This window comes from Fomitiporia mediterranea (assembly GCF_000271605.1).
Source record: "Fomitiporia mediterranea MF3/22 unplaced genomic scaffold FOMMEscaffold_18, whole genome shotgun sequence".
NCBI classification, from domain to species: domain Eukaryota; kingdom Fungi; phylum Basidiomycota; class Agaricomycetes; order Hymenochaetales; family Hymenochaetaceae; genus Fomitiporia; species Fomitiporia mediterranea.
In genome coordinates, this window is record NW_006760403.1 from 609478 (window position 1) to 632266 (window position 22789).

Sequence of the window (22789 nt, forward strand, 5' to 3'; positions counted from 1 at the left end):
ATATCCAACAATCAAAGTTAAATGTAATTACTATTTCAAACATGTAGAAACATGTAGGAGAGGGTGGTGCAACACAGTAGCAGTAGTAGAGATAGAAAAAGAAGAAAAAAGAAAAAAGAAAAGGCACAAAAGCGGTAGGAGAAAAGAGGAAGAGGAAGACCAAGGGTGAGAGACTTAGAGGAGAGAGGTGGGAGAAAGGAGATGGGAGGAGGTTGGGTATCGGGACGTAAGATAAATGTATAAAGTGATAAAACCACTACCATATATGCGCCCTCGCGCCATAGAAAATAACGCGTCGTCATTTGGCGGCTAATGGCTAATGGCTTCACAACGTTCCAAAATTATGAACTGAACATAGCGATTCCTCGGCAGGCGGACAAACTGCGGTCCTTTCAAGAATGCAGAGCAGGAGTGCGATATGCACGGCACGTAGAACTCCATCGAAACCGAGTTAATATCGAGCTCCACAACGGTGACGCTCCCCAGGACAGGCATCCAGGAATAGACCATCGGTACGCAATAGGTTCCGAGTGGGGGCGTTACCACTCAATTCGTCGAGGCATGCGCAACTCGGAAGCACCGAAGCCATAAGCAGCAAATTTGTCCTAGCAGGGGTAGGGCGCTACCAATCACAACGCAGGCGCAAATAATGTTCACTGCTCAAGCGCTTCACCGAAAAATGCACAAAAAAAGAAAGAAGAAAAAAAAATCAACTTGCAAATGGAATAAAGCAAAGGAAGAAAGTAGTGGGCGGGAATAAACATAAGCCAGAATAACGTTGAGTGTAGACACAGAAGAGGTTGAACGTGAGACGTGAAGCAGTTGTAGGAATGATGTAAGAGAAGAGCAATAAGTAAATGTAAAGAACGACGCGCGGTGGGGAGATGTGCTCTGATGAGAGAGCGGGTAAGTTGCAAGTCGTATACAAGTCCAAGGTAGATAGGTAGGCGGATAGGTGGGGAATGGAGGGAGGGAAGGAAGGAAATTTCGGGGTGAGGAACAAGGTGGGAAGACGGAGTGCGTAAGAGGTGAAGAGTCTGGGAAGAGAGGAAAGGGTGTGCAGAAGAAGATGGACGATTATCACGGCCAGGGCAAGTTGACGGGGCTTGATGAGGTACACAGTAGTTGCCGCTAGAAGGCCAGACCACAGAACAATACGTCACAAAGCATACCAATGATCGAGAAATTGCGAGGAGTGAGAGCTGTGAATCAAGAGTGAACACTGCAACAGCGTAGGACAGCACGAACGAACGGATGGAAAAGGCGGAGAAAACAACCAGAAACCCCATACAAGTAAAAGGAAATTTGAACGGACAGTTGTTAATTGGGCGACAACTTCAACATCACCCTGTACTGTTCCGTGGTGTGCTGTGCCTTGTTGCAGTCGCAGTGTCGGCACCATCATCGCTTAGCGTCTCAACACGAACGCCCCGTGAAGAACCCACACTCCGGATATCCCGCCCTTCCTCAGCTAGTTCTCGACTAAGCAGCTCTGGATGATCCGATATCGCCTCAGGACTTTCACCTTCCTCCACTGTCTGGTCGGCGAACTCGGGTTTTCTCAATGCCTTACGGAACGCCTCAGCCATCACTGCCGCATCCGCACCTGAGAACAAATTTTCACTCGTTGACGAGGCTCCGTCGTTTTCAGGCGCAACCGAAGAAGCCGCTCTCCCTGCCACCGCACCACCCAAAATTCCCGCACCTAATGCCTGTCCGGTTTCACCAGTTTCCATCTGAGGGGAAAGAGGTCCGGTTTGCTGAGCGTTTGCCATATTCGCCATCATCGGAGATTGTGAACCCATTGAACCCCGACGCGAAGGGTCATATCGTCTCCGGCGGGCACGGGCAATGACCAGGAAAATAAGAGCTACGAGCGCGGCAAGTGCGAGAAACCCAAGAATCACGATGACGGCGATTGCCCATCGTGGGAATGGCGAGTTATTGCTTGCATCCTGGACATTCCCCCCAGACGTCGAGCTTGTCAGACCATCACTCGTCTGCGTCGAATGGAGTGACGAAGAAGCAGCTGCGGCCGACGAAGACGCTGCGGCGACGGAGGCAGATGACATCGATGCGATGACTGAAGCTGGGAAGGTCGTTTCTATTGCCCGTAATCAGCTTTCGGAAGCAAACAAAAAAGGTAGAGGTACTTACGGACTGCAGTAAACGTCGACTGCGGCTGGCCTGAAATAACCGGTGTACCACTCGCAACGACGGCAAAATAGAAAGGGAATGGCGTGGGTGACCCGTCCCATGAAGGGCCTTGCGACCCCCACCACTCGTCTTCCGTAGTAATGGGAAGGCTCCCAGCTCTATTCGAAGGATTTGTCGTGTCGTTCCATTGTCGCACGATCTGGCCCGTATCTGCACGAAACAAGGCTATGTCAACCAGATTAAACTGCGTGAATGAAGGTAATCTGCTGTTCCCTGTTGAGTCCAGTGAGAGTCCAGTGAGAAACACGCCGAGAAAACTAAGTGATATCGGAAAGACGTACATATAAACGCAGAGGAATCATTCTGTTCAATGACAGTCGCGTTTGTCGGCCAACATGACACGACGGAATTATCGGAGTCAAAACATTCATTCATTGCCTCCTCTACACAGAAAAAACCAACAGACGACACGAAAATCGGATAGCACGAGGTTAACTCCAATGCTTCAACACGATGCAGGGATGTCCGTACCTATCTGTGTCTGATTTGCTATAGTAGCGCGGGCCATCTTGGGTGTGCGAGCGTGCACCTCCATCCCAGAGCGTTTCCTCTTGCCGGGATGCAAAGGCGGAGTCAACGGAGTCTGGGCGGGCCATGGCGCTGCCGAAGAGCGCGAGGATGACATTTACGGGAAGAAAGACAGCTATGAAGAGCGAATATGAAAGGGCAAGTAAGAGTAGAAGAGGGAAGAGAGGGAAAGAACGATGAAGTGATGGTGACGAAGGTGCAAGCTAAGAGTGTGGAGCTATGCAACCATAATCAGACAACTCGAACAACCAAGGGCACCGGGCGCGGCAGGCAACGCACAGTTATGCGAGGACAGCTGCAAGAGGCCGATGGCGACGCTGGAAAGGTCGCACACTTGAACGTTGAGCGCCGGGGAGAGCGTGGACGATATGGACAACGATGGCGGCAGGAGTCGAGCAGACGGGAGGCCTCGCGTGTAGCCCTAGGCGGCTGCGAATCTATTTCCTCATTCGGTTATTCGGCCATGGGTTCTGGACCCACATCGCAATAATTTTTTTGCTGGATCATCAGTGTCATCTGCATCTCCATTGTTCCATATCATAACGCTCATTATGCATCTCTGCGACCCATCAGGCTCAATATTTTGTGATTACAGGAGATACACAGACAGTTCGCATTGAGGAAACAAATGCTTAAAATTGGACACGGGGGAACAACTCGCCGGCAGTGGGAACCCGTCTAGCGTCCCACGGCTATTTTATTGCTCTCTAGGGACAAGACGGGATTTTGTCCCGCAAACACGGCGCCCCTCAGAGAACCAGGAGACAACAAATTTACAAAACGGATCTCGTCTTTTCTCGTCCTTTTCGTCCTTTGCCTCATCCCCATCCCCATTAGCACCATGGCCCAGACCCTTCCGTCTGCAAGGGGCAAAGCTCGCGTGATCTCAGACGCGTTCCGTCCCTCTCCTGAAATTATCCAGTTCCTATCCCGTGTTGTCTCTCCTCTCCAGGTCTCCTGCCAACCCGCCCTCATCTCGTTTCATCTAACGCGTGGGTGATTGTCGACTCGTCGAGCACGCGATCATCTCCTTTCACGGTCAACTCTTACTGGTCCCGATCTATAAAACTACCAGCGCGGGCTTTGCGCCGAAGCGCTCAATTTCCACCGCGATTATTCAATATCACTTCTCTTGCTGCTACGTAATTGCCGCGCTTGCTGCAGACACTTTTGTCGTGAGTTTCGCATTGCCCGATTGAGTTGTGAGGGTGTTTGTGCGCATGTTCCTCGAGATCAGCACTGATCAGCGGCGAAATCCCGGTGATCGGATGTCCTCGGTCCGCTCTCGGTCTCTATTCCCCGTTCCTGTCATATATTTATATTATATTCCACCTCCTCTCCTCCACTAATCCTCATTGCACCTCAGCACTTTCTCTCAACCCGCTCAATCAAGCCAAACGGCCAACGGGCAATCGGCAACACCAACATCCTTTTAGACCTTGGCACTTTCTCAAATTACTCCAACGAAACTGACCTCGTGAACACACTTGCCACACCAAAAGCAGCTTTCTTATGAGCTAGAAGATCGCTTTCTGATCCATATGTAGCTTCGCGCTCGGCGAAGCGACGAAGATCTTCCGCTTTAGTAATAGAATCCAAAACTTTCCAAAGAATAATTACTTCACGAAAAAGGATATCGTGCTTTTCCATCCAGAGAAATTACTAGGTTCTTCCGTTCGGGAAATACGTAAGCCGCCTTCATAAAGAAGATCGCTTCACTCATTTCTGTTTCGTAGCCTTTCGCTTGTGTTTGAAACTTGCTTGCTTTTTTGTCTTTCGCGCTTGTGGAGGTTATTTGACGTGAACAGAATTCTCTTGCATTTAAAGCTGTATTTCGGAACAAAGGACGTACAGGAATGAAACTAACTTACAGTCGTCCCACGACCAACAATTTTACATGCATCTTCACTCAAGGTTGGCACTAGTATGCCGACCGCAGAGCTAGTACAGCTAGTGATGCAATTTCTGACGATAACAGGACGCTCCCGGCGGGAAAAAGAAGAGTTCTATAAACAACTCTATTTGACCATCTTCTGCCTCTGGAAATTCCATGATTCTACAGATTCGCTACACTCTTCCCTGTAGACTTTGTTTCTCAGCTGGATTATGGATCTAGGTCGCTCTACTACGTGCTTTTGTACCAATGCTCAGGTTTTTCTTACACGAGACACGCTTGCAAGATCTATTGCGGAGATAAAAGATTTACATCTTTCACGTACGATTCAATCCGACTCCGAACCCGACTCCGAGTGCGGCTGGGTTACAAATGCATACATCCTATGGTTTCTTCTTCCGTACTGTCGTCTTCTCTTCTATTAGAAAGCCTGACTGTATGCATCTGGAATGCTGCGTTTTCGGTCTTCAAATAAATACATATCTAGCAAGAAACGTCCACACTCTTTCCTTCTGATGGGAGGTGGAGGGATCTTGGAATTAACCGACTGCCAAATCCCTGTGTTTGTTTATATAGCTGCTGTTTATTCAACTACTGGCTTTTTGTTGGCAGTCTAGTCTTCCAATTTCTCATATCCTCTCCTCTCCTTTTCCCTTGGAGTCCTATCAGGTACAACTCCTTATTCCTTACCTGCCCTTTCTTCCTTCAATATTACTATCGAGTGACAGCCACAGGAGGTTTCTACCTGGATTCTGATGGAAAGAAAGGCCACAGTTGCAGATTAACCGACTTCACACCCGTTTAATCTCCTATGTAGGACTTTCCATCATATATACGAGTCGTCTGTTGTTTCTAAATAGCCCTCAAGTTTCCCCTTTCTCGAGTCATTTTCCTAAAAAGTTTTATGTATCTCCATTCACAATTTTTGCACAAATACAAGGTTGATGCAAGTATACAATCAAAGAAGTCTAGTCAATTAGTCACAGAGCGCCTAAGTGCATGCTCCGACCAGCCTTTACGAAATCGTTTATTTTTAATTATTACTCCAGGTAAACTACAGCCTACGTATGAATGACAATACTAATTTCCCACCTACTATCAGTACTTCGCTTTCAGTTTTACCCCTTCCCAATCATCCCCGTCCAATCAAACTTATCATACTTCTTCCTAAACTTCTCAACTCGTTCCCTATTATATCGGAAATCAACACGTTTCGGTCTTCGCCACCGACGAGGCTCGAGGTCAAGCATGTTTCCTATGATCTCGGCTGCAAAGTACCTAAAGTGGTATTAAGGTTGAAAGAAAAAAACAGTCGGTCAATGTTAATGAACCGCAGTTTGCAACAAATAATTGAGGGGGGAGACGGGAGAAGACAAGGAGACGTACTTAGGAAACTCCCCTCCTCCCTTCTCGCCCTCATCAATAGCCCCATCACCCTCACCCTCACCCGCCGCCTCCCCAGTCCCCTCAATAACATGCCCATACCCCTTCTCCCCCTTATAATCAAACTGTACCATAAAATACGGTAAATTCGGTACCATAGCCCTCCTAAACCCACCAGGCCTTGCAGAAAAATCAATCAACTTCTTATGTTGCGTCCATTCCGTCTCACTCGCCAATATACTCTCCCGGAAATAGGCGGGAGCGTCTTCGAATTGCGCCCAGGGTAAGGGGACACATTCGATTACTGTGTGGGCTTGATGTTTGAGGTTGAGGACTGTTTCGTAGAAGAGGACGCCTCTGTCTTGGGAGGCGAACATCCGCATGAGGCATTTCATGAAATTCTATACACAAAATTTTAGAGTTAATTACTGTGTGAGATGTACCTTGTGGAACATACGTACCCGTACTTCGTCCCATAAATCGTCGTCGCCTTCGAGCATGTTTAGGAGATGCGGAATTGGTACAATAAGACAGTGGCCTTCGACTAATTCTTGAGTGAGCGTGCATGATAAGAAACAGCGCGTCGCCATTGCTATAACGGGTGCCTTGGGAGGCGAATCGTCTTCGCCATAACAGTACGGACACGATGCCAGAACTTTCTGCGTTTTCTTGTAATCTAAAAACGCACCATCAACATATGCAGAAGACAAGAACCAAAAGGACAATTGCAAGCGTACCATTAATAGCAAACTGTCGCCTCATCGCATCCGTCCGCATCTTCTTCCGTCCAAGTCGCTCAGCATTATCATCCATATAATCAAGATCATTAACGAAACCCCCATCGCGCGTAATAGCAGCAGCGAACTCCGCATCCAAATTCTTCTGGTCTGCAGCACCCGCACCAAACCGTTCTTGACGAAGCATCTCCCCAAGTGTCAAGTCATCATCGTCCGCATTGTAGCGTACGATCTCGCCCGTCTTTGGGTCGCGAGTCTCGACTTTGTCTAATTTCCTCTTCTTGCTTCGATTACCGGGTAAAGGTCCTTCATCTTCTCTGCCCGCACCGACGTCGTATAGCCGCCCACGCGCGTCAAGTGTCGGAAGAACTTCCAGTCGTGTTTTAGTCTTCTTCCCAGCGCCGCCATCTTCATCGTCGTCGTTATCCCCGCCTCGTTCTACAATATAACTACCAGATGCACGTCGTTGCTCTTCTTCATATTCTTTTTCGAGCTTCTCGGCGTCCGGTGCACCCATGAGCTTTGCGCGCAACACGCGAGCTTGTAAGCGATTTAGCTCCTCAGTTGTCAGTATTTTCTTGCCTGACGTGGAAGCAAGTGAGGGCGGGGTCATCACGGTCGGAACAGGTGTATGCGACATAGACAGTGGACTGCCTTTAGGCGGCATCCGAAGTGATTCAACGCGTTTATTTGGTACGGGTGGTCCACCACTCGGTGCTGGTGAAGGGGTCGATGGAGCACTTTCACCAGGGCGACGGAAGGATGAAGAACGAGATGAAGATGCCGAGGCTCCTACTTCCGTGAACATCCAGCGTTGTTCACGACCACGTTCTCCATCTTGTTCATTACGCTCGCGACCACGTTCATTCTCGCGTCTGCCATCCCTACGAGAGCCACGTCTGCCTTCTCGTTCATCTAGAATGCGTCTCTCTTCCTTCGCTTCCTCAAAAGCCTCCAGTGTACCGAACCTCTCAAGTGCGACTTCCTCCACAGGTTTACCTTCATCTTCTGCAGCCTCATAGACACGTCTGAGTTTCATCATACGCCAGTTAGAACCAGGACCGCCAGGCGTTGCCGCTTTTGGAGCTGAGTGTGGGTACTGGTCAAGAGGGATCCCCTGGACCAAGTTTGCATTTAATTCTCTCGAGCTGACTTTTTGCTGTAATCATGACGGGTTGAATATAAAACGTGAACACGAGTAATACTGAAAACAAAGAGTTATCATATATACCTTTTCCGGATCTGGTCTGTCCTCCTTCTGCTTCCTCTTACGTTCCGTACCCAAGTTCGAGAAGAAATCGACACCACCTCCAAGTGTCCGCCCATTCTCAACTGGTTCTCCATAGTCCTCAGTAAGTGATTCGTTTCCCGTTGGAATTTGGATTCTAGATGAGCCTGCTGCTGGAGTAGGTACGCTCACAGAAGACGGAGGGAGTAACATCCATTCGTCACGAATAAGCTTTGTCTCTGCAGGTCGAGTGGAGGGCAAAGGTGGATCGTCTGGAGAGGCTGTTGCATGAGATTTGAGTTTGAGACTCTCTGCTGTTGGTATATCGGTAGCCACAGGCTATAATAATTCATGCATTAGATAAAGGGCACGTCATTGAGAGAAAGCACTCACATTCTCGCCATCCATGTCAATGTTCTTCTCAACCCACATGTCTTCGTCAGGATCATCGTCAATGACCTTGACTTTCTTCTCGTGTCGTCTCTTATGTTTATCCTCCTTATCGTGTTTATGTCTTTTTTTGCCCCTCTTCTCTCCTCCATCGTCATGCTCGTGGTGTCGTCTATGCTTTGAAGACCGTTGTTTCTTTTCGTCTTCCATGATGGTTGAATTGAATGACTGCAAGCTACTTAGTTCACGTGCGTCATGCATGGATGGAAGAGACGCGTCGATCACTGCCGATCGTTAACAATTGATAAATACGCACATGATTGAGCAATGTTTATGTTACTGTAGCCGGATATCTCTTGCTGCAACTACGAGGACACAGGCATAATGCTATTTGCAAGGGCTACTTATGTTGCTTCAATAATAAGGCGCAGAAGCCTTCCATTTATCCAGCAAGTCCGAAATGTCAGTCAATCCAGTGAATTTAAGGATCTCGATGGCGACCGTCCTCGACGCTCCTACCTATACGGTGAGTACTAAACGGTAAACTTACACAAATACTTCTACAATCAACTCAATATGTTCCTCGGCAGTCCCATGCTCATCAGAGCGCATGCTAAATAAATCACTCGAAACACCGTCAGACGTGATAATCTACGACCTCGAAGATAGCGTCGCCCCCGATGCCAAGGCAGGTGCTCGTACGGCCTTGGGCAAATTCTTCAATGTTAGCACACAGTTCTATCTATTCCAACCCCGAAAGCTTAAAATTAGAAATCCCATACGATCGGATCGAATCGAATCGACGCCGGAATAGACTCGACATGAACCGCCATTACCACTTTCTTCCCGCGTAGCCGTCAGATTGAACGCAGTCGACACGCCTTATTTCGAAGAGGACGTTCGTGCAGCGGTAAGCAAGTGTCATTAACAACCCTCTATATCTCCGTCAACACTAATACTCGATTATTCACATATGGTTACTATTATCTTATTTAAAAAAAAACAGGTTTCAATCCCACACGTCCGCACACTCGTCCTCCCCAAAATCCACTCCGCCGAGCACCTCGACGACGTAGCCGAACTCGTTTCCTGGGCGTCCAGCTCTGCAACACCGCAGCCTCGAACACAACCACTGCGTTTGGTCGCCAGTATCGAGAGTGCTCGTGGATTATGGAATATCGGACATATTGCCGAGTGGAAATCGCATAATGGACCTACGGGAGGCGTGCTTAGAGCTTTACTTGTACGTATCTCTGCTATGTTCCTCTCTGGTATACATTATTTCCTGGGTCTTACATTTATTGTTTTATTATTCGTACATGTAGTTTGCAGCAGAAGACTGTACGTCTTCCCCCTCCTCGTCCTACCCCTCCACTAACCCACTAACCATCCCACCCACCACAGTCTGCGCAGACACATCCATTATCCGCACACCCTCCCGCCTCGAACTCCTCCACACCCGCTCCCAAATAGTCCTCGCCGCAAAAGCCTTCCAACTCGAAGCAATCGACATGGTCTGCGTAAACTATAAAGACCCCTCCTACCTCCTCGACGAATGTCAAGACGGTCGTCGACTAGGCTTCACTGGTAAACAAGCTATTCATCCTGCTCAGGTGGAGACTATTCAGAAGACGTTCGTGCCTACTGAGAAGGGTTCGTTTTTTTTCGATCCGTTCAACGTCTTCGTTCACTGAAAATTATCTTTCTTGCTTCTCGCCTTTAACTAATTAATTTACTGTTTTTCTTTTACTGTTATTTGAACCAGAGATCCTCCGCGCAGCACGTATAGTCTCAGCAATGCAAGCCTCCCACCTCGAAGGCCGCGGCGCCTTCGGCCTCGACCTCTCAGACGGTTCAGGCAGTCGAGAAATGATCGATGCACCCATGTTGAAACAGGTCAGTTCTCTTTCTACCAAGCCAAGTTAAACCCAAGATGACTTCAGACACAATCCCTTTTTTACCATGTCTTTTATTCACGAGTGATTGACTGATTATTTGTCTTGTTTCGTATTGTTTTGTAGGCTGAAAATGTGCTTCGGGTAGCAAAAGCCGCTGGTCTGGAAATCCCTGAGGTTTAACGGAACGAACGAAAATGAAGATGGGATGGAATGTAAGATTGTATTTTTCTTCAAATCACAGAAATTGTATAGCAGCAAGCCCTCTCTGCCTACAAGCATGCAAAGCCACTGGACCTAAAGAATATTAATCAAAAGGGACATCCGTCTCTAGTCACCTCTCACTAAAAGTTTGGCAAAGCAAAAACACTTAACACAAGCATATGATTACTGCCCAACTAACCAACTTTCCATACCAAACAGTAAGAAAACACTGCAACCCAACTCAGATCGAGAGCAGGAAGCAGAGACTGCCATGTTCCACATTCATTACCATACCATACACATCAGTACCCAGCACTCAGACCACTGCTTAAGAGAGAAAAGGAAAAGGAAAAGAAGGAATAATACAACGCATCTGGATTCAAGATTCTAAAGTCATCATCAAACTTGTTGAGAGGTTAAAATGAGTTGATATAAAATCAAAGACACAGAACAAGATAACCAAAGGAGGAAGGAAAAGAAAAGAAGAGCGGGAGAAAAAAATGTATGCGCGAGAGCTCAGTCAATCAAAACAGGCTATGTACTTGCAGCTGAAACCGTGGGCGGTGAACGATGAGCGATGACATACAGAAGATTGCGGTGAACAGCAGGGGCTCCGGAGAACGAACTGGTATAGAAGTCTGACGCGGAGCTTAGCGGGGTTATGACTGAGTCCGTCTGGAGAGCTGTCTCATCAACATCTCATACCTAATTACACAAACGCAACCAAGAAGAAAAGATCAGTACACAATTACACAGAGAGAAAAACATAGCGAAAGAAACTCACGTCAACAGCGTAACAGCACTATTAGGCACGGTCCTAATCAAATTCACCGATAACCCCTTATACAATCCTCTCCACCCTTCCTTCCTAATAATCTTCTTCGTCGTATGCACCACCCCACCTCTCTGCGACTGCTGTATCCTCCGCACATCCTCCGCACTACCGACGTCCGGCCCCGGAGGCTGTGTCTTCGGAAGCTGCTCCGCGAGTAGCCGACGTTGAGTTTGCAAGCGCGTACGTACGACTTCGTGTGGGTAGGTTGCGAGTGAAGCGCACATCTTGGCTGTACCGGAACATCCTAGGATTTGAGTGCTTGTTAAGGGAGTATCGGACCTTCCTTCTGTGAACCAGATTGACATTAGTAAATATGTATGGAAACATTTAATGCGAGAGTCACTTACGCGCCCATTCCTTAAGTTTCTCGTATAGCGGGAACTGCACAGCGACATGTGTAATACCAAGCAAGCTAGGGAAAAGACCTCTGTAGAACGCAGCTACACCTTCAGTCCGGTAAATCGTAAGGAATGCATCTAGAGTATGTCGGTATCTCCCTTCCGATGGAGGTTGAGTCTGCAACAAGCACACTTCTTCATGAGCATTTCCCAACAAAGCACGTTATTTAAAGGACAGCGATACAAACTCACCATGAAGCGAGTCTTGATAACCCATAACGGATTCGTCACAATCGTACTACACGCCCCCGCGCTCATCGCAGATAACAAATGCAAACCCCACGGATGCTCGCGAACGAGTGGCTGATAGCCCTTTGCCTGCGCTGCGGGATATATCTGTGGTTTCGTCCTACCTCCCTCTCTACGCGGAGCCTCACTTTGTCGTACTGTCGCACCAAGCGGCAACTCGCCGAAATACGTCTTCACGCCATCGTAAACAGCAAAGTAGATCGCCCAAGTTGGGAGATACCCAAGGATCGTCGGCCCAAGTCCACGGTATAGACCGCGCACACCGTCTGTGTATAAGATATGCTTGGCCGTACCTTTTGTAGTAGGTTATTGCAAGTACAAATAAGCGCACGAGGTAAACAAAAAGAGGACGAGAACGCTCACCGAAGACACCTTTATACGCCCTATCGCCATGTCGAACTCTTTGCGCCTGGAGCTTCGTCTTAATCACGTCAAGTGGACAAGTCGCAACGCTAGCAACCAAACCACCACCTGCACCGGCTGTAGTACAGTGATTGAGTCACCGCGCATTAACGACGACGACCAACGTCATAGTCAGCAGCCAATGCTTGCGGAAAGGCTGGGTGGGCTCACCAATCATGCTGTTGTTCGCCGTCCATCTTCGGTCACCCCGCATGTCTCTCCCCAGCGGGGCGTAGATGAGCAAGGGTCGTCGTCGTTGCGGACGTCGTGCGGCGAAGAAGCCTTGGTTGTGGCAGAGAGAGGGAGAACAAGATAGATTGAATCCAAAGGGAGATGGGTTGGCGCGGAGTAAGCAGCGATGATATTCTTTGATCGATCATCGCATCACGTAATAACGGTCCTTGTCCCCAATAACTCAACTGGCATAAAGTACATCTCAATTATATTACATATAAACCCATATCCTACATCAAATTACGCCATAAATACAGTACACAGTCTACGATATATTCATGCCCAGTTTCTCCGCTAGGGTCTCCATATATACCTCTATTAATCGGGAAAGTATATTTAGCTCAACAAAGTGTGGCACACGATCGATCTTACCGGTTTGATGCCGTAGCCTCCAGTACTCGCTCAGTAACTCGCCGAGTTCGGCCTCGTTCTTCCGTAAATGCTCTTTCATCTGTAGTGCAGCGTCAGTACCGATTTATTCGTTTGAGAAGGAATCCAGAAGACCTTTCGCTCAACCGCGTCAGCCTCCTGCTTCGTCTCCTCCACAAGCTTGTCATTCTCCTTGCGTTCCTCCGCCATCTCGCTGTAGTCACGCCGTAACCGTTCAAGTTCTTCCACCGAACGCACTCGCCGCTCTTCTGCATGTTGTTGTGCTCGCGCGAACTTCTCCAAAGCATTATTAAGCTGTCTTTTCGCTCGCTACGATGAAGGTCAAAGACAACTTCGGAAGAAAATACAAGGATATGGCGTACATCAGCACGCCCAAGCAACTGCTCGCGCATAATGATTTTTCGATCAAGCTCCTCTCGGTACGACTGGAGTCTGTGCTGAATCGTCATGGCTTGGTTGTGATCGGCTTGGATGGAACGCAAGTCATCGACGAGTTTCTTCATATCCTATATTATTCGGCGCAACTCAGCAAAACCTAGCATATCTCGCGAATCGATACACACCTGCTCAAAAACACTTAATGCATCCAGTTTGATTTTCAATTCACGCGTCTTTGATTCGGTACCAGCAATAAGAGCGCGTTCATTCTGTGCCAGTATAGCCATCTCGCTGATATGTTTCCTTATACGATCCGGTGATTGAACTATACGCCCACGCGCTGAGTTGATCGCGCTGGTTACGAGTTCAACTTCGCGGATAATGCCCTCCTGTTTAAGTATCGTGAGCTAAATCAGCATTCTACGTACAAGTCTTCAAAGTCACTTACTCTCTGACGATTTAGCACGCTCTTCTCTTTCTTTCGCATATCTACTTCACGAGCCACCTCATGCTTTGCGAGAACGACTGCCTCTATCACCTTCTCCAACTGCTCGTTTTCTTGTTTCAGAGCTTTGAACCGTGGCTCGTCCTTTTCTCGTTGTTTTCTATACGACAAAACAGTGAATATAGGGCGCGTTAAATTTGCGATTAGATCAAATACTCACTGTATTTCATCAATTTTCTGTTTAAGTTCTGCCACCCTCTGCGCCGTGCGTTCCTTCTCTGACAAAGCCGAAACAGACCGGTCACGCAGTTTCTTCAGAAACGGAGCGCGTTCCTCCGCGAACTTGATGAAGTTGATAATAGCGGATAGGATATTCCGAGTGCGCTCAGGTTCGGGGAAGACAAGGTCGCGCATGGAGAAGTCTTGAACACGCGCCATATGTGCTAATCGTTGGCTGAGGATGTAAATCACTGTTAAGACTTGCAAGTGAAATTGCAGAGGAAGATACGCACACGTGGTGCAGGACGAGGTTTAGATTCAAGCTATTGGCATATAGCTCAGGGAATTCCTCGACTGATGCGAGGGCTCTGCTGGTAGGCTCTTCAAGCATCTCCGGAGTAATACCAGTGACTTGCTGGACGAAAAGGAGATAGATAGCTTGGACGACATCGGTTGTTGGTCGTTGAAGTTGGTCTTCGGAAATGCGTAGCCCCCACTCGTCCAAAGCGCGAGAAATCTCGCTGACTTTCATGGACGGAAACCAGAATCCTGTCTGTGCGTTCATTGTGGCAGTTGCGGGGGAGTATATGACGATGAGAAAAGGCGAGAACGGAGAGAGTCTAAGACGGAGGTTTGTTTGCAGGACGCGACGCGACGCGTTACGGTAACGTGACAAAAACCAGGCTATGCACGTGATGCAATTGACTGTCTCGAATCACATGCTCGATAGGCGCCCTTGGTCCCTTGAGGAATTACCATGGCTCTCCAAGTTGCTGTCGACAGAGGCTACCTCAACTTATTGGCACAGTTGCGCCAGTCTAGTCCGTCCGTTTCAACAGAGACACTGCAAGCTGCAATATGCCACTACCTCGTTCATCTGCCATCAACTCAGCCGACTCCGACACCACTGACAGCATCCATTCTCGCTTCTCCAGTCTGGCATCCGCTCTCGCTTGCTAGTTGCCTCTCATTAGGAAATACTTTCAGAGTGGCGATTCGACAAAACTACATTGAGCTCAAAAAGAAAAAGAGAGGGTTCTTCGATCCATCCGTGACACGCGATCTTGCGACTTGGATCCGCGGAATCCTAAATGGATTGAACAACGGAGATGCATTACTGCGTTTAGCCATATCTGGCGGTCTGTTTCTCGGTATAAAAGACCTTCGTGATGATAAAGTGGAACAGCGACTGTCTCGAATTGTCGAAGAAGTGATAGTCCTTGCATTTGCGGATTTAACGGAAGGAACCGCTGCTGCTAAAGATCCGTGGACGAGTGAATTCAAGCAAAATGACGCCCACTCATCAGGTATTTCGTCTTCCAACTTTCTTACATATATGCCTTGTTTAAATATTATGATAAACATAACCAGAACTTCCTGTACTTCTCGCATCTCAATATTTTAACTGGATCTCAACGGAAGCGCTTTCTGCACTCAACTTGATCGTACGTTCCTTGTAACCATCTCCCATTGTCCAGAGGCTTAACTTCTACAAGAACCTCGCCTCATCCTGCCTTGCAGCGATTGAGAAGGCATTCATGTCGGGAACTTATCTTCTCTCCTCTCTCGACAGCCTGATTCGCGACGACTCAGGCTCAATAATCCTTTCCGTAGGTGTTATCGAACTATTCACGCTATACCTCGCTGGAATATATGATCCCACAGGAAGGGTCGAATTTGGAGCGCGACATTGATGCACTACTGATATCAGAAAGCTTTACTTGCGTAGCGTACTTATGCAGGCTCGTCGCCCGCGTAATAATGATCTTGTCCGACACACTATTCCGCACGCGCAAGAAAAGAGAATTATGGGACCTCCTCAACGGCATCACTCAAAGATTACAGGATATGGCATGTCGCGTCGAGGAAGACTGGCGGTCCAGTCTGCTGGCTCAGGTGCAAGCGAAGAATGACTTAGGTGCATCGTGAATCTCCGCCGACTAACTTGTTTGTACTCAGCTGGATCTATTTTATTCTTTTTCCAGGCAATAAGGTACCCAAGTTGACAGAGAAAATATGGAACGCACTCAAAACACAGCTCTTCTCGACTCTCATGCTTCAACAAGCCGTCCTCGACACCATTCTCTTCCACCCTCCGCCTCCTTCCCCTTCAACGGCATCCAATACATATTCACCCTCTCACCTCACTTCAACGATACTCAACACCCTTTCCTCCCTTTCTTTCATCATCGCTTCCTTTGGTGGAGTAACTGCGGGATCGTCAACTGGAGCCAAAGGACCTACGTTTCCAGAGCTGAAGAAAGTGTTTTACATATCTATTGATATCCTGTCTACCAACGTGTTAGAGAGCGAATCGTTTGTTCGCAACTTGGTTCGAGACACCAACGTATCCTGTGGCGGTGGTAAGTCGATAACAATCCTTGCGATACTACTCCTCTTTTGATTATGATAATAATTTTATGTTTCCTGACTAGACTCTATTTCAGGAGGCGGCCCATTCGCCAATGCAAAACGCTCCTTCACCCTCGCTTGTATCGAACAATTCATCCCGGTCCTAGACGATCATTGTATCGAAGAAGTCATTTTACCATTTTGCGAGCCGTATGTCCTTTTTTTTTCATCCCACACTGACCCAACATGCCGTAACTAAAAAATTATTTATGTGATATTTAGTCACCTAGGAGACCCATCCGAACGCCAGACATACGAATCCGCGCATTCGGTTATGCTCTCTATCTTTGCTGCGCACGCAGATAAGAGTGCAGACACGTCATCTTCTGCGGAACATGAGCAGAGTCGGAGGGAAAAGGGTACGGTGGATTTGAAGGGTAAGACACCCGCTGAAAAGGTCGGTCTTGCAAGGCGGTTAGTCCCTGGGTATGCTCAGTGTTTACTCGAGGTACGTTAACCTCCCTTTAATCTTTTTATGATAATTTATTGAGCAATGGGCAATGAATGGGCGTATAGAACGCAAAAGAAGGCGGACTAACGACTCCCCAACTCCGACTTGCGTACGCAGCACTCGTTCGGAGCGCAAGCACAGGTCGACATTCACATCCTACCAGTCCTAGTCCTCACAATTTCACTCGGACAAGCACGGACGAGAGACCGACTTGGGGTGTTCAAAGCGCTTGGCAGTGGCTACGAGGCAGTCCCGATAGAAGAGAAGAAGACTTTGCGTTTGCGGGCGACCCAGCACTCGCCTGGCTCTGCATCGAACAACTCTTACAAGCTCTCTCGCTTGCCGCTCCCAATCCGGACCAACACTTTGCACTCTCTCTAACCTTAATCTCCCTCATCTCCTCTACACACCCCGCCCCCCTCCCACGCCTTCTCAAAGAAATTCAACAACTCATAGATACTTCTTATGGTGATGATCAAACGGATGGAGAGCGGAGACGAGTGTTAATTGAGAGTGTGTTTGAAGAGGTGATGGAGAAAGTTGGGGATGCGGAGAGGGAGGTTGTTATGCAGTGGTGGTTTGAGTGTTCGAGGAAATGGGGAGAAGAGGGTATGAGTGCGAGTGCGAGTGCGAGTAGGAATCGAGTGGAGGATGGCCGAGAGTCAAAGCAACGATCCATGTTGTAGGATACTACGGTCGATAATATGTAATCATGTTTAACCAGTCCGAGTATTACCAGTCAATCCAAGTACATAAATAGATTTCTACATCCATTATCCATTATACCCCAAAAATAAATATTAATATTAAATGTACTAGTTACACATATTCAAATTAAATCAACAACACAACTCATCCGCAACCTCACTAACCAACATCCTAACATCCTTCTTCCCTACTCCCTTCTCTCCACACCCGCCAAGCCCGCCTTTCAACTTGGCTTTTAAGACGTCCCTTGCTTGTAAGACTTCCAAAAGTGGCTTGAGTTGTGTCTCGTAAGACGGTGAGAGGTGTAGGAAGAAAGCGAGGGAAGCCGTTAAGCGGTGGACTATACGCATACACAAAGTCAATCAAAATTCACACACAGGTAATAAGATAAGAGCGAGAATTGCAAAACGATCAACTCACCAACATCCTCACTCCCAACCTCAGTCCTCAATGCCTCCACAACAGCACTAACAACTTCCACTTCCCACTCCCCATCGCTCTCTCCCTCTCCCTCTTCTTCACCTCGTCTCCCAGACCTAGCAGCTTCAACGCGTGGTTTTTGGTAAAATAGCGAGACGTTGAAAGCTAAACTTGCTGCTGCGGTGCGAACAGCTGAGTCTTCGTGCAGAAGACTTGATACCAAGAGAATCGTTAGCATTTGTCGTGCTGATAATGAACTAGAGCTGGAACTTGGGCTTGATGGATTCAGGAGTGTACGTGCGAGCGTGACGTTCGCAAACGCGTTAGACAACATCCGTAGAGTCGTCAGAATAACAGGTTTAGGCAACGTAGACATATCACCAGAAGCTGCGTTACTCAAAAGCAACAACACCGGATTCTTCATCATCCCTTGAACGTCCACGGTAGTAGACGCACACCAACTCGAAATAGAATTATCCAACAACCCAATCCTCCAAAGGTCAACAAGCGGGAACAACTGAGCCTGCGGAAGAGCTTTGACCAACCCAGTCGAAATCGTCGTCCAATCTTCACAGACTTTCTTCGTCGAAGCCAAAGACGGTACAGAGTTCTTCAACTTCGCGTCGGTTCTTGTTTTCAAGAATGGGATAACTGAGCTGGAGAGGACTTTCTTCGCTCGCTCTTTCTCAGTATCGCTGAAAGTTGTATTGGAGGTCCCGTCTATGAAGGACAAGAGCTTGGACTGGACCGTGTCCAGTGCTGGAACCTGCGTGAAGAGAATTGGCTCAAGGGAAATGGCCCGAATCGCAGGCAGTTTCTTGATCGCATGTGGATGCGCTAACAAAACGTCAATAACCGTATTTAACGAAAAACACAAAAAATGAACTCACGAGGAAAGGCTTGGAAGATAAGAAGATCAACTTGACTCTTCAACTCCGGTACGTTCGCTCCCTTAAGCTCATGTACCTTCTTCCCATCCAAAAAGAACAAGAAAGTCGGAGTAGCAGTAACACCATAAGCACCCGCTACCTGCCCTCCAAACATCGCGCTCAAATCAATCTTAACGAAAGCCACGCCCTTAGATGATTTTTCCGCTGCGAGGTCCTCGAAGACAGGTTCTACGATCCTACAAGGCGGACACGTCCTCGACGTGAAGAACGCCGAAACAGCACGATGAGACGACAGTATATTTCGGAAATGCTGTAAATTCGAGCATATTTGCAGTGGAGCAGCTACAGTTGCTGCTGCAGGCTGCGGTGATGGAGTAGCAGCCGGAGTCGGTAAGTAATTTCTTGGAGCAGCAGAAGGTCCTGATGCTTGCGCGGCGACAGATTGGAGTAGTGAGGACGCCATAGGCTGACTGTACGGTTGCGGAGATACAGCTCCAGGAGTGGGTCTGCGGAACATTGAGTCTATCGTAGGGCGGAGGGCAGCACCAAACGGAGTTGAAAGGAAATCAGCAGGAAGATCTAAGGTGTAGACTTTAGTACGTGAGTTACGTGGATTGTATGCATATGTGCGCACCTCTTATCCATGACGGGATTGACCCCCCAGTCAAGAAGCCGATACAATCGTTCGTAAATGAGTTGCAGTTGAAATCTTTGACATATTATAAGCACCCTCAAACCTGCACATCAAATCAACAGTAAAGCCTACCGAGAAGGTGGTACTGCACCGTGTATAGTCAATCTCTAATCTTCGTTACGAGTAGTGAATGACGCACTTTATCCGCTGTATAAATCGAATTCATCTCTTGGATATAATCATTAAACGTCTCCTCATCTAAAGCAGTTTCTCCCATGTCAATCACTTGCAAAGGTTGACCATGCTATTAAAAGGATTAAGCCATGAGCCGTCACTAAGAAGGGGTGCCATCAACAATGAGCGTACGTGAGACTGTCCCGGCATCGTCGTGCAAATTCCTTGGCCATAGAAGATCTCTTTACCAAACACCACAACAGACGTATGCCTATCAATCACATAAATAAGCATAAACACCCATTCAGACTTGCAGGAAGAGAATCAAGGCGCTCACCAAATCCCGTCTATCTGCCTACCAGTCAACTGCATAGAAAGCTGCTTCGCAAGCCCATTGCTAAGATCATATACGTATAACTTGACAGAGTTCCCCATAATCACTAGAATAACTTTATTTTTGGAAAATGTTATAAGTGTATGAAATAGATAATAAAAGTTAGAGGACAGAGATGGGAGTACGTAGCAAAGGAACTTTCGAGAGTGGAGACGCGTCCTTGCGTCCTCCACGGCTCCGATGATCGACGTGATCGACGCAGATGCGCTCAATGATTATTAGGGAATGTTTTCCCGAGTTTCCTATGTCTACCGATCGTAACAGTCATTCGAGACCACATACGAAGCAGATCCGTTAAAGTTTATTCCATTCTGATATAAACATATGAAAGCGTATGACAAAGAGTATAATATTGTTCTGTTCTGTCGCAAATACAAATACTAAGGCAATACAAGAAACCCTAAAGAGATAGTACAAGCAAGTAAAAATCAGACATAGGCCCAGCGATGAACAAAAAAAGAAAAGAACAAACAAACCAGAGATCATACATAAGAAATCCACAAACGCAGAATTCCAAAGTCATCTCCAAAGTCATCAAACTCATGAACACTCAAATCCAACCAAGATCCACCACTCCCCAAACCAACATCCCCAAATATCCCTAATCTTCCCCTCTCTTGTCTTTTTCTTCACCAGCTTCAGTCATCAATCTCACATTCAGTGCCTAACACCACGCATCCCTCTCCAACCGAGACTCCTCGCTCTATACGACTATGGAGGATCGGCTTCTGATTGGATCTGCGGTATATCCAGTTTATTATAGGCCGAAGGACAGCCCCAAGCCAAGTTGAAAGGAAGTCAGCAGGAAGATCTATAGGGCTTTAGATTAGCATGCAAATTACGTGGATTTAAAATGCATATAAGTAGGTACACCTGTAATCCACGACGGGATTGTACCTCCTGTTAAGAAGCCAATCCAATCATTTGTCAATGAGTTACAGTTGAAATCTTTGACAAATAACAGTAAGCACTGTTAAGACCTGCACATTAAGACAACAGGAAGGCGCACAGAGAAGGTGATACTGCACCGTTCACAGTCAATACTCAATACCCTATACCTGTACCCGCTACAGATGACTTACTCTATCTGCTGTATAAATCGAATTCATTTCTTTGATATAATCATTAAACGTCTCCTCATCGATAGTGGTCTCTCCCATATCAATCACTTGCACAAGCTGGCCATCCTGCATAAATACAAAATTAAATAAAATAAGATCCATTCAGAAGGAAAGCCGTGTACAGTGGCGTACCTGAGTTTGTCCTGGCCTGAAGATGCAAATCACCTGACCATAAGGACCATAACCTATCTCTTTATCAAACACAACAACCGACGTATGCCTAGAAATCGAAGAAATAAGCATAGTAGTCCATGCAAGTGTGCACAACGAGTAGAAACAAGAGACTCACCAAATTCCATCTATCTGCCTCCCTGTCAAGGGCATCGACAGATACTTTGCAAGCCCATAGCTCTGATCATACACGTATAACTTAACAGGATTTCCCATTATAGCCGAGGTAGTATGTCTACTTAGAAAAATATATCTGGATGTACTTACGAATGTATCATGAAAAGAATAAAATCTGAACAGACAGAGATGAGAGTAGGTAGCAAAGGAGCATTCGACCGTGACTGGACTGAAGAGCGGAAACGCGTCCTCTGCAAGGTTCTGCTGATCGACGCGATCGACGCAACACGCTCAAAACGGCAGGAGTGCTTTTCCGTCTGTCATTCCACAGTTTCTTGTCTTGTCAAGCATCCAAGATCTTAGCAGTTGACCATGTTCTCCCTCATCCGCTCAGCACTCCGAATACCCTCTTTAATCCGCGGGTCTCAATATGCATCCACCTCACTCACACTCTCCAACATCCTCCACCCACCACCCTCTCTAAGCTCTTCCCTCTCCCTCCCGCACCTCTCGCACCAACAGACCCGCTGGCTAACCCTCAACCAAGCAACCCGCCGCAAACCCAAACGCAAATCCTCCCAATCCGTCTCCGTAGCCCTCGAAAACAACTACCAAAAAAAGGGCGTCTGCACTCAAATCTACACCATGAAACCCAAAAAACCAAACTCCGCCAACCGCAAAGTCGCTAGAGTCAAACTCTCCAATGGGAAGTCTATCGTCGCGTATATACAGGGTGAAGGACACAATTTACAAGAACATAGTGTTGTGCTTGTTAGAGGTGGGAGGGCACAGGATTTGCCGGGTGTTAGGTGTGTGTTCGATTTTTTATCTCCATGTTTCGCTGTTGTGAAGAGAGAAACGAGTATTGATGAAGGATGACAGGTATAAGATTGTTAGGGGAGCGTATGACCTTGGAGGCGTTGTAAACAGGATGACGGCTCGAAGTAAATACGGAGGTCAGTGCTCGTGTCCTCCACCTTCCGTTATGTTTTCTAATAGTGTTTTACAGCTAAAAAGCCGAAGTCAAAGAAGTGAAGACCTTTTTTAATATTTATCCTTACTAGTTGCAACAGTCACCCGAAACCACACACGAAGCGGATGCACTACAGTATATTCCATTTCAATTAGACGAATGAGAGCATATGAGAGACTATAGTACTGTACAGATCCGTTGCAAATGCGAAAACTAATGCAATACAAGAAAGCGAAGACCGAGAGAAATTGTACAGGCAGGAATCGAAAAAAAATGCAACGAGAATCACGAAAGCAGA

General features: G+C 47.3%; 10 protein-coding genes across 10 annotated transcripts; 4 read left to right on the forward strand and 6 right to left on the reverse strand.

Moving 5' to 3' along the window:
- Positions 1 to 66: 66 nt before the first annotated feature.
- FOMMEDRAFT_24032 (uncharacterized protein) lies at positions 67 to 3104 on the reverse strand. Its single transcript, XM_007271531.1, has 4 exons — positions 2689 to 3104; positions 2499 to 2600; positions 2158 to 2430; positions 67 to 2104 (listed from the first exon to the last, which is right to left on the reverse strand). Exons 1-4 carry the CDS (start codon positions 2840 to 2842, stop codon positions 1344 to 1346), a joined length of 1290 nt encoding a protein of 429 aa, XP_007271593.1. The 5' UTR covers positions 2843 to 3104; the 3' UTR covers positions 67 to 1343.
- Positions 3105 to 3586: 482 nt separating this feature from the next.
- Positions 3587 to 4261, forward strand: FOMMEDRAFT_162336 (uncharacterized protein; the record flags this gene model as incomplete). Its single annotated transcript, XM_007271754.1, has 4 exons — positions 3587 to 3741; positions 3821 to 3920; positions 3978 to 4052; positions 4112 to 4261. 4 exons carry the CDS (start codon positions 3587 to 3589, stop codon positions 4259 to 4261), a joined length of 480 nt encoding a protein of 159 aa, XP_007271816.1.
- Positions 4262 to 5698: 1437 nt separating this feature from the next.
- FOMMEDRAFT_129928 (uncharacterized protein) lies at positions 5699 to 8545 on the reverse strand. Its single transcript, XM_007271755.1, has 6 exons — positions 8381 to 8545; positions 7991 to 8326; positions 6760 to 7918; positions 6484 to 6698; positions 6026 to 6423; positions 5699 to 5917 (listed from the first exon to the last, which is right to left on the reverse strand). Exons 1-6 carry the CDS (start codon positions 8417 to 8419, stop codon positions 5758 to 5760), a joined length of 2307 nt encoding a protein of 768 aa, XP_007271817.1. The 5' UTR covers positions 8420 to 8545; the 3' UTR covers positions 5699 to 5757.
- A 216-nt stretch (positions 8546 to 8761) lies between these two features.
- Positions 8762 to 10611, forward strand: FOMMEDRAFT_171374 (beta subunit of citrate lyase; the record flags this gene model as incomplete). Its single annotated transcript, XM_007271756.1, has 7 exons — positions 8762 to 8903; positions 8968 to 9101; positions 9192 to 9287; positions 9384 to 9620; positions 9703 to 10030; positions 10143 to 10273; positions 10399 to 10611. 7 exons carry the CDS (start codon positions 8762 to 8764, stop codon positions 10453 to 10455), a joined length of 1125 nt encoding a protein of 374 aa, XP_007271818.1. The 3' UTR covers positions 10456 to 10611.
- Positions 10612 to 10851: 240 nt separating this feature from the next.
- On the reverse strand, positions 10852 to 12648 carry FOMMEDRAFT_143486 (mitochondrial carrier). Its single transcript, XM_007271757.1, has 6 exons — positions 12532 to 12648; positions 12322 to 12438; positions 11902 to 12251; positions 11659 to 11827; positions 11261 to 11597; positions 10852 to 11181 (listed from the first exon to the last, which is right to left on the reverse strand). The coding sequence occupies exons 1-6, from the start codon at positions 12572 to 12574 to the stop codon at positions 11136 to 11138; spliced, it is 1062 nt and encodes a 353-aa protein (XP_007271819.1). The 5' UTR covers positions 12575 to 12648; the 3' UTR covers positions 10852 to 11135.
- Positions 12649 to 12851: 203 nt separating this feature from the next.
- Positions 12852 to 14591, reverse strand: FOMMEDRAFT_143487 (uncharacterized protein; the record flags this gene model as incomplete). The annotated part of the gene is made up of 8 exons (XM_007271758.1): positions 12852 to 12909; positions 12967 to 13045; positions 13099 to 13293; positions 13347 to 13490; positions 13548 to 13751; positions 13811 to 13967; positions 14028 to 14261; positions 14320 to 14591. The coding sequence occupies 8 exons, from the start codon at positions 14589 to 14591 to the stop codon at positions 12860 to 12862; spliced, it is 1335 nt and encodes a 444-aa protein (XP_007271820.1). The 3' UTR covers positions 12852 to 12859.
- Positions 14592 to 14783: 192 nt separating this feature from the next.
- FOMMEDRAFT_149443 (uncharacterized protein) lies at positions 14784 to 17628 on the forward strand (the record flags this gene model as incomplete). Its single annotated transcript, XM_007271759.1, has 8 exons — positions 14784 to 15333; positions 15398 to 15471; positions 15523 to 15636; positions 15692 to 15944; positions 16012 to 16389; positions 16462 to 16588; positions 16661 to 16886; positions 16955 to 17628. 8 exons carry the CDS (start codon positions 14784 to 14786, stop codon positions 17573 to 17575), a joined length of 2343 nt encoding a protein of 780 aa, XP_007271821.1. The 3' UTR covers positions 17576 to 17628.
- Positions 17629 to 17659: 31 nt separating this feature from the next.
- Positions 17660 to 20222, reverse strand: FOMMEDRAFT_129942 (DUF862-domain-containing protein). The gene is made up of 8 exons (XM_007271760.1): positions 20053 to 20222; positions 19908 to 19986; positions 19741 to 19845; positions 19674 to 19686; positions 19542 to 19616; positions 18908 to 19486; positions 18018 to 18854; positions 17660 to 17937 (listed from the first exon to the last, which is right to left on the reverse strand). The coding sequence occupies exons 1-8, from the start codon at positions 20148 to 20150 to the stop codon at positions 17729 to 17731; spliced, it is 1995 nt and encodes a 664-aa protein (XP_007271822.1). The 5' UTR covers positions 20151 to 20222; the 3' UTR covers positions 17660 to 17728.
- Positions 20223 to 20587: 365 nt separating this feature from the next.
- Positions 20588 to 21699, reverse strand: FOMMEDRAFT_143489 (DUF862-domain-containing protein). The gene is made up of 7 exons (XM_007271761.1): positions 21669 to 21699; positions 21520 to 21599; positions 21363 to 21450; positions 21192 to 21296; positions 21119 to 21131; positions 20983 to 21057; positions 20588 to 20920 (listed from the first exon to the last, which is right to left on the reverse strand). Exons 2-7 carry the CDS (start codon positions 21552 to 21554, stop codon positions 20748 to 20750), a joined length of 489 nt encoding a protein of 162 aa, XP_007271823.1. The 5' UTR covers positions 21555 to 21599; positions 21669 to 21699; the 3' UTR covers positions 20588 to 20747.
- Positions 21700 to 21890: 191 nt separating this feature from the next.
- On the forward strand, positions 21891 to 22601 carry FOMMEDRAFT_114823 (ribosomal protein S12; the record flags this gene model as incomplete). The annotated part of the gene is made up of 3 exons (XM_007271762.1): positions 21891 to 22327; positions 22401 to 22474; positions 22528 to 22601. The coding sequence occupies 3 exons, from the start codon at positions 21891 to 21893 to the stop codon at positions 22551 to 22553; spliced, it is 537 nt and encodes a 178-aa protein (XP_007271824.1). The 3' UTR covers positions 22554 to 22601.
- Between the last annotated feature and the right edge of the window lie 188 nt (positions 22602 to 22789).